At 48.3% G+C, this 11,428-nt stretch overlaps 1 protein-coding gene and 1 long non-coding RNA gene across 3 annotated transcripts; one reads left to right on the forward strand and one right to left on the reverse strand.

Moving 5' to 3' along the window:
• The first annotated feature begins 2,661 nt into the window (after positions 1–2,661).
• HOXD8 (homeobox D8) lies at positions 2,662–6,911 on the forward strand. 2 transcript variants are annotated; one of them, XM_007965435.3, is made up of 2 exons: positions 2,662–5,136; positions 5,527–6,911. In XM_007965435.3, exons 1-2 carry the CDS (start codon positions 4,560–4,562, stop codon positions 5,820–5,822), a joined length of 873 nt encoding a protein of 290 aa, XP_007963626.1. In that variant the 5' UTR covers positions 2,662–4,559; the 3' UTR covers positions 5,823–6,911. The 2 variants fall into 2 exon arrangements, with proteins under 2 accessions (XP_007963626.1, XP_007963627.1); XM_007965436.3 differs by having other exon boundaries at positions 5,530–6,911.
• Positions 6,912–7,437: 526 nt separating this feature from the next.
• LOC119625335 (uncharacterized) lies at positions 7,438–11,252 on the reverse strand. The gene is made up of 3 exons (XR_005241514.2): positions 11,145–11,252; positions 9,854–9,954; positions 7,438–9,487 (listed from the first exon to the last, which is right to left on the reverse strand). It is a non-coding gene; the product is annotated as an uncharacterized lncRNA (long non-coding RNA).
• Between the last annotated feature and the right edge of the window lie 176 nt (positions 11,253–11,428).

Below are 11,428 nucleotides of genomic sequence, written 5' to 3' on the forward strand. Positions count from 1 at the left end.
GCCAGCTCGGTACCTAGGGCTCTTTGAAAACAGGAAGAGCCAAGGTGTCATAAAGCCATCTAGCCGGCCAGACGTCTGGAGGTAATGAGTTTACGACAGGCCCGGCGCTTTGCTTTGAAACCATCTCATTTTGATGTTTGTGTTTGTGGGAGGAAAGGAAAAATGCAGACAAAACTAGGTCTTAAAATCTAGACAATAAAATATAAACAAGACTGTGCTGGACCAAGAAGGCAGGGGCATAGGAGCCCCCAGGTGAGGTGTGAGCACCTAGGAAATAAACATGAAAGAGGTAGGAAGGAAGAGGTGAATGAATTTCTGATTTTTGGAATGAACTGGATATTGGAAGTAGCCTAAGGCGATGGCATTTTATAATATTTTGACTATGACCACGGTTTAGCTGGTTCTTTAGAAATAAAAATATTGGCCTGTTACCTGTGGGTAGGGTGGTTACTGAGCTTAGGTCATTTACCCAGTTGAGAGTCTCCCAGAAGTGTGGTTGGTGGGAAAAGATGAAGTTAAATGCCTATTCACAAGAATTTCTGACCCTCCACTCCAAACTTTGAAGCAAAATATTGTTTGAATTTATGTGTATTCACTTATTTAAAAATACAATTGTTACACCTAAACGGGAGAAAAGCAGTTTTGAAGATGAGTAAAAAGATTAACAGGAAACACTTAAGCCAATTGAATAATCATTGCTTTAAAAAAAAATTCTAGTGAAATGCTTAGTTCAATGACTTTTGATAAATATTTTTAAAATCCCATTTACTGTCCATAGAAATTCAAACGAACCCAAGCCCGAAGGGACTTTCCAGACAGCCACTCAGAGATCCAGCAAAAAGCTTTTGATTTGGCTTCGATTCCCCAAAATTGCCACCTAAGTGGGCCCAAAGCATTACAGTGTTAAAATAGCAAATATTCATGATTTAATCCTAAAAGCAACAGCTGTAAGAGAAAAACAAAGAACATAACAATACTTGACTTCTGTAATTTCTTGGTTGCCAAAGTGTCTGGTTCCTCTGGAAAAGAAAAAGCCTCTTGGCAGTTGATATTTAGAAAGTTGAAGGTTTTGTTAAATCTAGCCTGTCGCTATAATTGTTTTAAAAGGCACAGCTGGGCGGTTACAGCATGGGGACTTTTGGTGTCTGGCAAAAGAAGGGCTGGAAGCTTTTGGAAAAGACACTACTGGAAGCTGTTGGGAGCACTGATTAGAATATTCTAGACATACAGGAGCTCCTGCTTGCTGCTCTTGAGTTGTTGACAATCACAGGAATGAAGCATTATTAGTGTCAGCAGTCCAAGCCCCAAACTAAAGAACGAGATTAGAATTGGTTTGAGATGAATAAAAGGAAGTTAAATTCAACGGACTGGAGGTGGCATTTGGCCACTAGAGAGCGCTGTTGCTCCACTTTCTGATCTCCTAAAGCTGGAATTGCTGCGGAGAAAGGTTTTGATTAAAAATATTTACAATCTTATTTTTAATCCTAAGTTAGGATAAATTTAACCAAAAACAAACAAGGTATACTATTAAGTTTTCCGGCAGTGTTTGCTGGGCATAAAATTTTGGGTCGGTCAGGGCTTCAGAAAATTTGGAGTATGGCACAGCTGAAAATATAAAACATTATGATAAATGAATGTGTTATATAAAACAGAAACCTGTAAAAGGCATAGATCTTTGCTTACCAAGTTAATCGCGCTCTTTTTCTACTCATATTATAAACGGAATGCTTAAATAAATGTTAAAAACTGTTCTGTCCCAAGAGGAAATGTGTTGTAACGTTTTCTAAATTTGGCCTGAATAGCTATAAATGAATTTTCTGGTGTTCATTTTTCTTTTATTCCCCCGAGGAATCACACAGTTCTAGAAGATACCTGGTATTGTTGAGATCCGGGCTCTTTCATTTTTTCCCCCATTCCATTCCAAAATCCACTCATTTATCCAGGGTTCAAACACGCGCGCGCGCGCACACACACACACACACACACACGCCAAACTGAAAAAAGGGGCACAATTACAAAGGTAGCTCCAAGGCTTTATTGACAATAATAATCTTTTAATTGGGCATTTGCAAGATTGAAGGACAAATCCTTAACTGTCAGAATCAATTTGTTCGCCTTCGGATTTAAAGAAAGTCATTACACTTGGCAATCACCAGCAGAAAAAAAACCCCACAAAAACAAACAAACAAACAAACAAAAAAGACCCTTGCTCTCCACCACCCCAAGTCTGCACTCCTTACTAATTTAAAAATTAAATAAAGCACGCCTTTATCATCTCCAGGTTCATTAACGATTCCTTTACCTTTCAGTCATTCCCAGTAGAAATAATTGAGTCAGACATTATCACCTTGCTATGTCAGTCTATCTCGATCTCATTTTCTCCATTTGTAAAAATGATATTTCAGTCCACCCGGACACAAGTCAGGATCGCGCTCGCAGGCTGGGCCAACCCACAAGGGGAGAGGGGTAGCTGAAATCACTCGCCAGCCTGCGGCATCTCTGAGGCGGTCTGGGGCTTTCGGAAATTTGCATTTGGTGTGGAAAGCCGGCGTGGTGCGTTTAGCTTGAGCAGGGGCGCCTTGGAGGTCTGTTTCCAAGGCTGTGGGCCTGGCGCCCTCAGGATATTGTACCTATCCCGAAGGAAACGTGGCGCAGTCACCCAAAGAACCCACGAAAAAGGCCGAGCAGGAGAGGGGAAAACACACACATAACAGAGAACCATTGCATTTATTGGACATTGAAACGGGAGCAGAGAGGGAAGGGAAGTGTGTGGGGAGGCGGCTGGTAGGTAGGGTAAAGCCAGACAGCTTTGGAGAGAGCTGCTAAAATCAGGAATATTTTGTCGATTCACACTCGACTGGGCCACATGACTCGGGCTACTTTTCTTCATCTCTGCTCACAAACTAGCCTGAGCCTTCCCTTTCTCTGCTTTGGGAAAAATTCGTAACTTTGAGGCCTGCGGCTCTCTCGGCAGTAATTTCACAGGCTTGGCGGAGGAACTAGGATCATTAGCAGAAGATGGGCCGCCTGCAGCTGCCTGGAACCGGTGCAATCTGAACGCCGGCTGGGAGGCTCCTGGGGGTATCTCGCTGGCGTCTGCCCCCAGCGCTCCTCCGGGAACCGCAGCCGGCCCTGGTTCGCTGCGCGCCGGGGCCGAGACCCGGGAGCCGCGTCCTGCCCGAGGAAATGTCACCCTCCCCAGCGCGAGCCCTTTTTCCCGCCTCAGAATGTTTGTCCGCTCTTCTATTTACTCGCTCAGCAAGCCTAATGCCCCTTCCTGCATTCTTCAGCCTCCCCCTGCGCCCATTGCTGACGTCTATCGAGGGTGAAATGATGGAAACTATATTCATGGGCATGATTTCCATTAAATATCAATTAACCTGAGAGCCTCGGCCAGGCTTGCGGTACGTCAAGGGTAAATGTACATCTCATTTCCACAGGGCCCACTCGGCTGGAAAAGAAGGGCTTTGATTTGCTTTGATAACGCCAGGATCTGGGGCCACACTCGCGGCTTTTAATCAAACCACTTCGATATGCCCCAAGTCAAATGCACGGTCTGGTCCTTCAACACCTCTTGTCCACGTTCCCTGGGCTGCACCCAAGTGTCAAGAGCTGCAAAAGCCACGGGCAACCTCTGCTGGGCTAAACCCAGGGGCTCGGGGAGGGAGTCATTTGCTCCGCAGCCTCCTGGGAGTGGCCTCCTTGCCTCCCCCAAGTCTAAGGCTCCGCTGCAGCCCCTCCCTGCCGGTTGCGGCCCGCGTTCCCGCGGCCCCGGGGCACACAGAGCCCTTGGCAGTGCGTCTTTATGGGCCCCCTTTAAGGCCGGCGGAGGCATCTCGGGCCGGGCGCGGCGCTCCGTCCGTCGGCAGTAGCGGTCGAACTGCGCGCGGATCCCTCCGCGGGGCTCCTCGCCTCCGTCACGCTGCCTCTCCGTGCAGTGCTGTGGTGCGAAAATGCCTCGTTGGTGCGCACCGGGGCGGCAGCCTCGGCGGCGGGGGCGAGAGCGGCGGGAGGGGGCCCCGGGGGGGGCGCGGTAAGAGGTGGCGGCGGACAGAGGGTGTTTTTTTTTCTTTTCTCTCCAGAGCGGGGGTTTGTAAACCGAGACCAGAGTGTCCCCGTGGGCCGGGCGCACTTTTTTCTTGTCCGGGTGCGCTCAGGCAGTTTTGGTGCCTGAGAGGAAACAGTGGAGGCAGCGGGGCAGGTCGCCCGGGGCGTCGGCGATTATATTGCGGCCGAGCCGGGGCGCGCCGGGAAAGGCCGGGAGGGCGGCGGCGCGCGGGGGTTGGGCGAGGCCTTGCGACCCGCGAGGGAGGCGGCGCGAAGCCGAGTCTGGGGCGCAAGAGCCGGGCATGAGCGCCCAGTAGCTGAGCGCCCGCGGCTGCCCGGCCTCAGAAGCGACGGTCGAGCGCGGGCGGGCGGCAGCAGCGACGTAGCCCGGCGGCCCTGGCGGCGTGAGCAGCCGCCCCAGAGGCCCCCGCGGCAGTGCGGCCGAGTCGAGGCTCGCTCCCTGCCTGCTTAGCGCCGCCCGCCTGCCCCGGGCCGCCGCCGCCGCCGCCCCAATGAGTTCGTACTTCGTGAACCCGTTGTACTCCAAGTACAAGGCGGCCGCGGCGGCGGCGGCGGGCGAGGCCATCAATCCCACTTACTACGACTGTCACTTCGCGCCCGAGGTCGGCGGCCGTCATGCCGCCGCCGCAGCAGCCCTGCAGCTCTATGGCAACAGTGCAGCCGGCTTCCCGCACGCGCACCCGCAGGCGCACGCGCACCCGCACCCGCACCCGTCCCCGCCGCCCTCCGGGCCGGGGTGCGGCGGTGGGGGCGGCCCGGGCCAGGACTACTTCCACCCCGGCGGGGGCAGCCCGGCCGCTGCCTACCAGGCTGCCCCCCCTCCTCCTCCGCATCCTCCGCCTCCGCCGCCGCCTCCCCCCTGCGGCGGGATTGCCTGTCACGGGGAGCCCGCGAAGTTTTACGGATACGATAACTTACAGAGACAGCCGATTTTTACGACCCAGCAAGAGGCCGAGCTGGTACAATATCCTGACTGTAAATCGTCCAGTGGTAATATTGGCGAGGACCCAGACCACTTAAATCAGAGCTCGTCTCCTTCTCAAATGTTTCCCTGGATGAGACCACAAGGTTGGGATGCATTTTTTTTTTTTTTTTTTTAAAGAGGGGAGAGGGGGAGAAATCTGCTTTCATCTCACGGTCTGGCTTTAAAACTCCCCTTCCCTCTCCCCTTCCTTTTCCTTCTTGTGTAGCCACAGTGGCTCTTATTCATAAAGTAATACAGACTTTTTTTTTTTTTTTTAAAGTAGAAACCATGTAAAGATGATGGGGACAGAATAATTGTGAAGACCTTCTCTCTGCCTCTCTTGCCTGCACACCCTATATATATTTGAGCTAAAAAGCGCTGTGTATATTTCACCCCGTAGGCCCCGTTCCACAAACCTCCAGCAACATGCAGAGGTACCATAACATTTTTAAAACGTTTATTCCTCCCCCCCCCCTTTTTTTTGTTTTAATCAGCAGCTCCTGGTAGACGAAGAGGAAGACAAACCTACAGTCGCTTCCAAACTCTAGAGTTGGAAAAGGAATTTCTTTTTAACCCCTATCTGACCAGAAAAAGAAGAATCGAGGTTTCCCACGCCCTAGCCCTCACCGAGAGACAGGTAAAAATCTGGTTCCAAAACAGGAGAATGAAATGGAAAAAGGAAAACAACAAGGACAAATTTCCCGTTTCCCGGCAGGAGGTAAAGGACGGGGAAACGAAAAAGGAAGCCCAAGAGCTGGAGGAAGACAGAGCAGAAGGCCCGACAAATTAACTTCTACCTTTAAAATTTTACCACAGACTATTAAAACTAATGATCACCATATGCTGTGGACACCACCTATTTTCTTTGTTGGAAAGGACCTTACCTGTGTTTCAAGCTACCTTCATGTCACTGCTCTTGAGGCTTCTGCGCTTTGAGAGGGATCTGAGTGTTTAAAAAAGTTTCTAGTATCACATAGAAGCAGTCCTTGAGCTGTCCTATGGAAGGGTAATTTGATACTGACCTTGTAGCTATATTTTTATAATGGTTTTTAATGTCTGAGCTGGTGATTTGCCTGAACAACGTAAACTTCCTAATGATTAGCACTTAATAATTGAATATAAAATGCTTTATTAATCAAACAAGTGCACTTGAACATTTTAATCTTTGTGGTGAGTAAATTAAAAGGAGTCTATTAATTTGTTTAAAAAATTATGTCTGCAGAATACTTTATATTATTTGATTATAATGTATTATTTATGGATTTTTTTTCTTCTTTTATAATGAATGGTTCGGGTGCGTTTTGTTTACTCCTAAAAGGTTTCTGTGCGTATTTTCTAAATGTTGTATCTCGGGGAAAAGGCTGGGCTAAACATTCGAAAAGCACATATTAGCTGAAGAGTGTAACGTATAGTCCAGCTCTGCAGCTTCCTTAAACTTAAGGAAAAGATTGGGCCAGTGACAGGAGTTTAAAGGCAATGTCCAAGGTGACAATTATTTTTCTATAGTCCATACAAATTAAATAATCTGGCAATTCTGGCAAATCGCCTTGTAAAATGCGTCTCATTTTTTAACTTGCTTTCGTTTTGAACCGCCCCTGAAATCGCCTGAAATCGCTAGTTCTTTATGCAGTGGCTGCCGCTGTGTTCCGTTATTTTCAGTAGGTGCCATATTTATTTGTATTGCCTTCGTTTTGTTCGCCGCCGGTTTTAAACTAGCTTGCTGTGCGCATCTTAGACGTCTGTTGGTACGTCCTCCGCTGTTCTTCAGGAAAGCGATAGCCTTACCTATTTGAAACAAGCCCTGAGAGGAAACGCAGAAAAACCTGAGTGTAAACAACTCCAGAATGTCGCTAGCTCCTTAATAAATAAATGAATCTCTTTCTGGAGTTAGTGTCTTTGAGCGCGGCAAATACCCCTTTTCCGTGAATCACTAACAGTCGCCTCAGGACTCACTCAAGGCTTCTGTTTAATAAGAAAGGGGTGGGGTTACACACATTCTGCGCTGTTAAAAAAAAAAAAAAAAAAAAAAAAAAAAAAAAGCCGCAGGGGCCCCTTCTTTTTCCAGAGAGGACTGGCTAGTCTATCTTGCTCTAAATAATCTTGCTAAGATGCTCTGAGAGCTTTGATCCTCTTAAAGGATCAAATTGTGGGCCCAGTGGGGGACAACCCAGAGTCCATGTTACACCACAGCTTATTCCACTGAGCCAGCGTTGATGCTGGGGTTTGGCATCTGTTATTAACAAGATATCCATTTTCCATTGGAGGCTGCTCCTGCAGCTGCCATTTTACAGGGGAAAGTAGGGGGAAGAGGAGTGGGAGAAAAGAGGAAAATTCAAGTAAAGTAACATTCATTCCCGAAAAAGGAAAAAGCACCTTTATTAGGTAGTCATCGAAGAGCTCTCTGCTTTCTCTAACCGTGTTTATTTTCAAAGGGATACGTTTTTATTTCCAGAGTTGCTTTTATTACATAGGTAAGAAAATGGAAATCCTATAGTTTTGCACCAGGGTCACCTCATCAGGTTTTGTCAGGCTGTTTGCCTGTGGCTTCACAGACCACAGAAATGTTGCCACTGGCCAGGTCAGAAGGAAAGCACCACCTGGCTTTACATGCTGGGAAGAAGTGATGGCTGTGACATTCTCCGACCTGAGCTAGGAAAGATAATTTTAAATCACAAGTGGCCCAGGACTTAAACATTTGCACTCCAAGAGACAGCTGCAAATGCCTATGCTGGATTTGAGAATGTTTTGCTCTGTGCGCTGCTTAAGATTCTGCTGTCGGCTGGTACAGAGTAAGGATGCCAAGGGCCAAGAGGCTGGGCCTCCAGTGTAAACCATACAAAGACCAGTGCTGGCTGAAATCCAGCTGCCCTGGATTTAAGGGACTCAGGACTCCTTTGTATATTAGTAAAACTGGCTGTCTCCTGTTCAAGGATGCTCACCAAATTCTTTTAGAACCCTGAAATAATGTTGGCAAGACTGTCAGGTGGGAGCACTGTGTATGGGTGGGTATGGAAATCAAGGAAGGAAGAGGAGGTAAAATGTCATTTCTTCAGCATTCTGTGCTGGTCTCGAAGTGTAACTTTTTTTTTTTTTTTTTTTTTTTTTTTTGAAACGGAGTCTCGCTCTGTCGCCCAGGCTGGAGTGCAGTGGCCGGATCTCAGCTCACTGCAAGCTCCGCCTCCCGGGTTCACGCCATTCTCCCGCCTCAGCCTCCCGAGTAGCTGGGACTACAGGCGTCCGCCACATCGCCCGGCTAGTTTTTTGTATTTTTTAGTAGAGACGGGGTTTCATCGTGTTAGCCAGGATGGTCTCGATCTCCTGACCTCGTGATCCACCCGTCTCAGCCTCCCAAAGTGCTGGGATTACAGGCTTGAGCCACCGCGCCCGGCGAAGTGTAACTTTTGGCCCCACTGGCCCGCTAAACCATGGTAAATTCATACCTCATGTACAGAGAAAGACTGTTGCAATAGCTGGTGTATTTTAGAATATGAATTTGTATGTATACATAGCTTACACACCCAGAGTGTTAATTATACATGTAGGTAAATGTTTCCTTTTGTAGCTGGGAAAGAACATAGATTTGTGTTCAAATAAAGACCTTGGGGAATTACACATCACACACATTCGCCACCTTCTTTCTTACACTGACTAGACATCCCCACCCTCCATCATGGTGTTTCATGCAGACAGACTGGCAGTGACTTGCGCACAAGATGCCCTTCTAATTGGCTCAAATGTTTCAACATCCAAGCGTTGAGGCAACAAGCAAACATTTTTTTGCTGCAGAAATTAGCATAAACCTTCAGAGAATGCTTTGCCATCCCGGACAGTGCTTTTCAGCCCTGGACTGCAGCAGTCGGCTTAGAGAGGTCTGTAAACCATTTAGAGAAAAATAATACTCTCCAATGTTAACACTGAATGAAAGAACCAAGCCTTCTGAGTGATTTAGGCTCTCCATTTGCAATGACCAGAAACACACAAAAGAGGATGTGGGTCTCAGTGGTTTTCAGAGAAGTCAGTTCAACGATGCCATTTTGTGAGGTTCCACAAAGCCCAGTACATCGCTTACCTCTGGGCACAAGAGGAGAAAATGCAAATATGGCTGCTTTTTCTGTGCAAAGTCTCTTTGCAGCCCTCATTCCCCAAATTGAAAAGGAGGGTCATAAAGCTCTGCTTTTATCTGGGTAAGATGGGGAGAGGATAATGAGGCAAATTGACTACTGAGATTATTTCTCAAAAAACTTTGGAATTAAACAACTTCTTTGCTCAGTTCCACATGTATATACCAGTATACCTGTGTGAAGTCTTCTGGGCTTGTGAGGGCCCAAAAACTTGCCCCATCTGCTTGTATAATTTAAAATATTGTTTTATTCTGTAATACAGAAGGAAGTGCTATTTCACATCCAAGTTTCTTGTGTCCTCTGCTTCCCCAGTATTTGCTGAATCCTTGGGCATCTGGGGGTGGACAAGGGAGGAGAGAGAACATTTTAATGGGCCCTGGCTGCTGCTGTGGTTCCTTCCAGCAAAGTTAGGGCCCACTGGCTTTTTTCTAGAAAGAATATGACTTTTGCTGACAGATGGCAGCAAAAGTCCTTTAATCAAAAACATCCAAGGTCATCAGAACTTTTTCAAGGGATAACAAATGGCCTGCTCCAGAGGGTGCTGTGCTGCTTCCTGCTTCAGTCCACATCCACTTAGGTACTTACTGGGTGTGAAGATGTTAATAGCAGAGAACTTATACACAGATATCCAATGCAAATATTTGTAACATAGTATTGGAAGTTTAAAGACACTGTCTAAAAGGATGGGGGGTGGTGTTACCTCTTTCAGGAAGGTTCTGAAGGCTGCATGGCTATGCCCATGAGGGGAATGCTGGAGGCCAGCCAAGGACATTTACTTTCGGGAGTTCACCAGAGCAGCTCCTGTGAAAAATATAAAGGGAATGTGACGCCGGCCTTTGAGGAAAAGGAATTATTCTTTTTTCTAGGCTGATCTGAGGAAGTCACTCTTTTCCTGAACAAATGTCTTTTCAGTATTGCATTGAACACATTTTTCAGTTGGGAAATATTTGGGGGCAAGAGGAGAGGGGAGAACTAGAATTAAACTCCATAAAAATGAAAATTGCTCTTAGTGGGGGACGTAGAGCAAGGAGTTTCAGAAGGGATCCAGGAACCATAACCCTGTCCGTCCAGAAAGATGTTTCTGTGGAGAAAGATCAGGTGATGGACTTTCAAACGGGTGTTTCGGGTATTTCGGAGAGGTTGACAAGTACCTAAAACCATTTCCAGCCTTTAGGCTGGTTGGTGATTATCCTACTGCAGAACCTCCCGGGAATGGGAGGGACCCCAATTTACGATGGAGTGGTGTGGGGGGGGGGCACACTTTCTTGGCCTGCAGAGCCCGCATTTTCTTCCCAAGATAACTGGGACTGGCTTGCAAGGAGATGAGAGGGAGGAGGGGAAACCGAAAGTGGTTGGCTGCCTTTGGGGACAGGCCTTTTCCTGAGGGGAGAGGAGGAGAAGCCAAGTGACTGGCACAGGGTGAGAGATGGGGGGAGGTTGCTGTGGGGATCGCTTCCCCAGAGCGTGAGCAGTACATTGAGTTCATTTCCCTCCTTCACAATGGCCAACTGCGCAGAGGTTTTGAGCCAAACCAAAGAACACACACACACACACACACACACACACACACACACATCCTAGAAAAAGAGAGAAACAGAGGTAGGGGTGAGGGAAGGAAGAACCACGAAGGGAAGAAAAAAGGGAAAGGTGAAGAGGGACAGAGAAAGAGGAGGGAGGAAGGAGAGAGAATGGGGAGAGAGGAGTAGGAGAAGGAAGAGAGGAGGCGGGGGAGAGAGAAAGCAGGAGAGGAAAAAACATGGCGCTTGCGAGCTGTATGTGCAAAATCCGCAAGGAATTGCAGTAAATTCCTTTTTGTTTGAAGAAAATTTACAACTTGGTAATAGACCTTTTTATGACCTATTTGCGGCCGTCATTGGCTGCGGCTGGTCATGTGCAGGCGCCGTTCGCCTTCACGGCCTTTTTCCTGATTTCCCAGGCGAATTTCCCCCCGCATTCTGCTTTCCCAGAGTCTCACCCCCTCTTTTTCTAACCTTTGTCTCTGCAGAGGTGGGCTTCAGTCGCCGGCTGCGGGATTGCGGAGTCTGCCGCGGCCTCGGCTCCCGCCCGGCGCCCGGCCTGGCCCCACCGCCGCTCACTCGGTCAGCACAGCCGCCACCTCCGGAGCTGGTGGGGAGCCCGGCGAGGGAGGGCCTGGAAGGGGCCTTGGGCGCCAAGCCCCCCGCCGGCGCGGACACCGCCTGCCAGGAGCAGCCGGCCTGCTCGAGGTGACTGCAGCCGCGCGATTCCGGCGCGGTTTCTTCACCAACATGAGCGG

This window comes from Chlorocebus sabaeus, chromosome 10 (genome assembly GCF_047675955.1).
Source record: "Chlorocebus sabaeus isolate Y175 chromosome 10, mChlSab1.0.hap1, whole genome shotgun sequence".
NCBI lineage: Eukaryota > Metazoa > Chordata > Mammalia > Primates > Cercopithecidae > Chlorocebus > Chlorocebus sabaeus.

Excerpts from the sequence above, each read along its gene's own strand:
- HOXD8 (XM_007965435.3), top strand. The coding sequence starts at position 4,560 with ATGAGTTCGTACTTCGTGAACCCGTTGTACTCCAAGTACAAGGCGGCC. Across the intron at positions 5,137-5,526 it reads TCCCTGGATGAGACCACAAG|CAGCTCCTGGTAGACGAAGA; the intron begins GTTGGGATGCAT and ends TGTTTTAATCAG.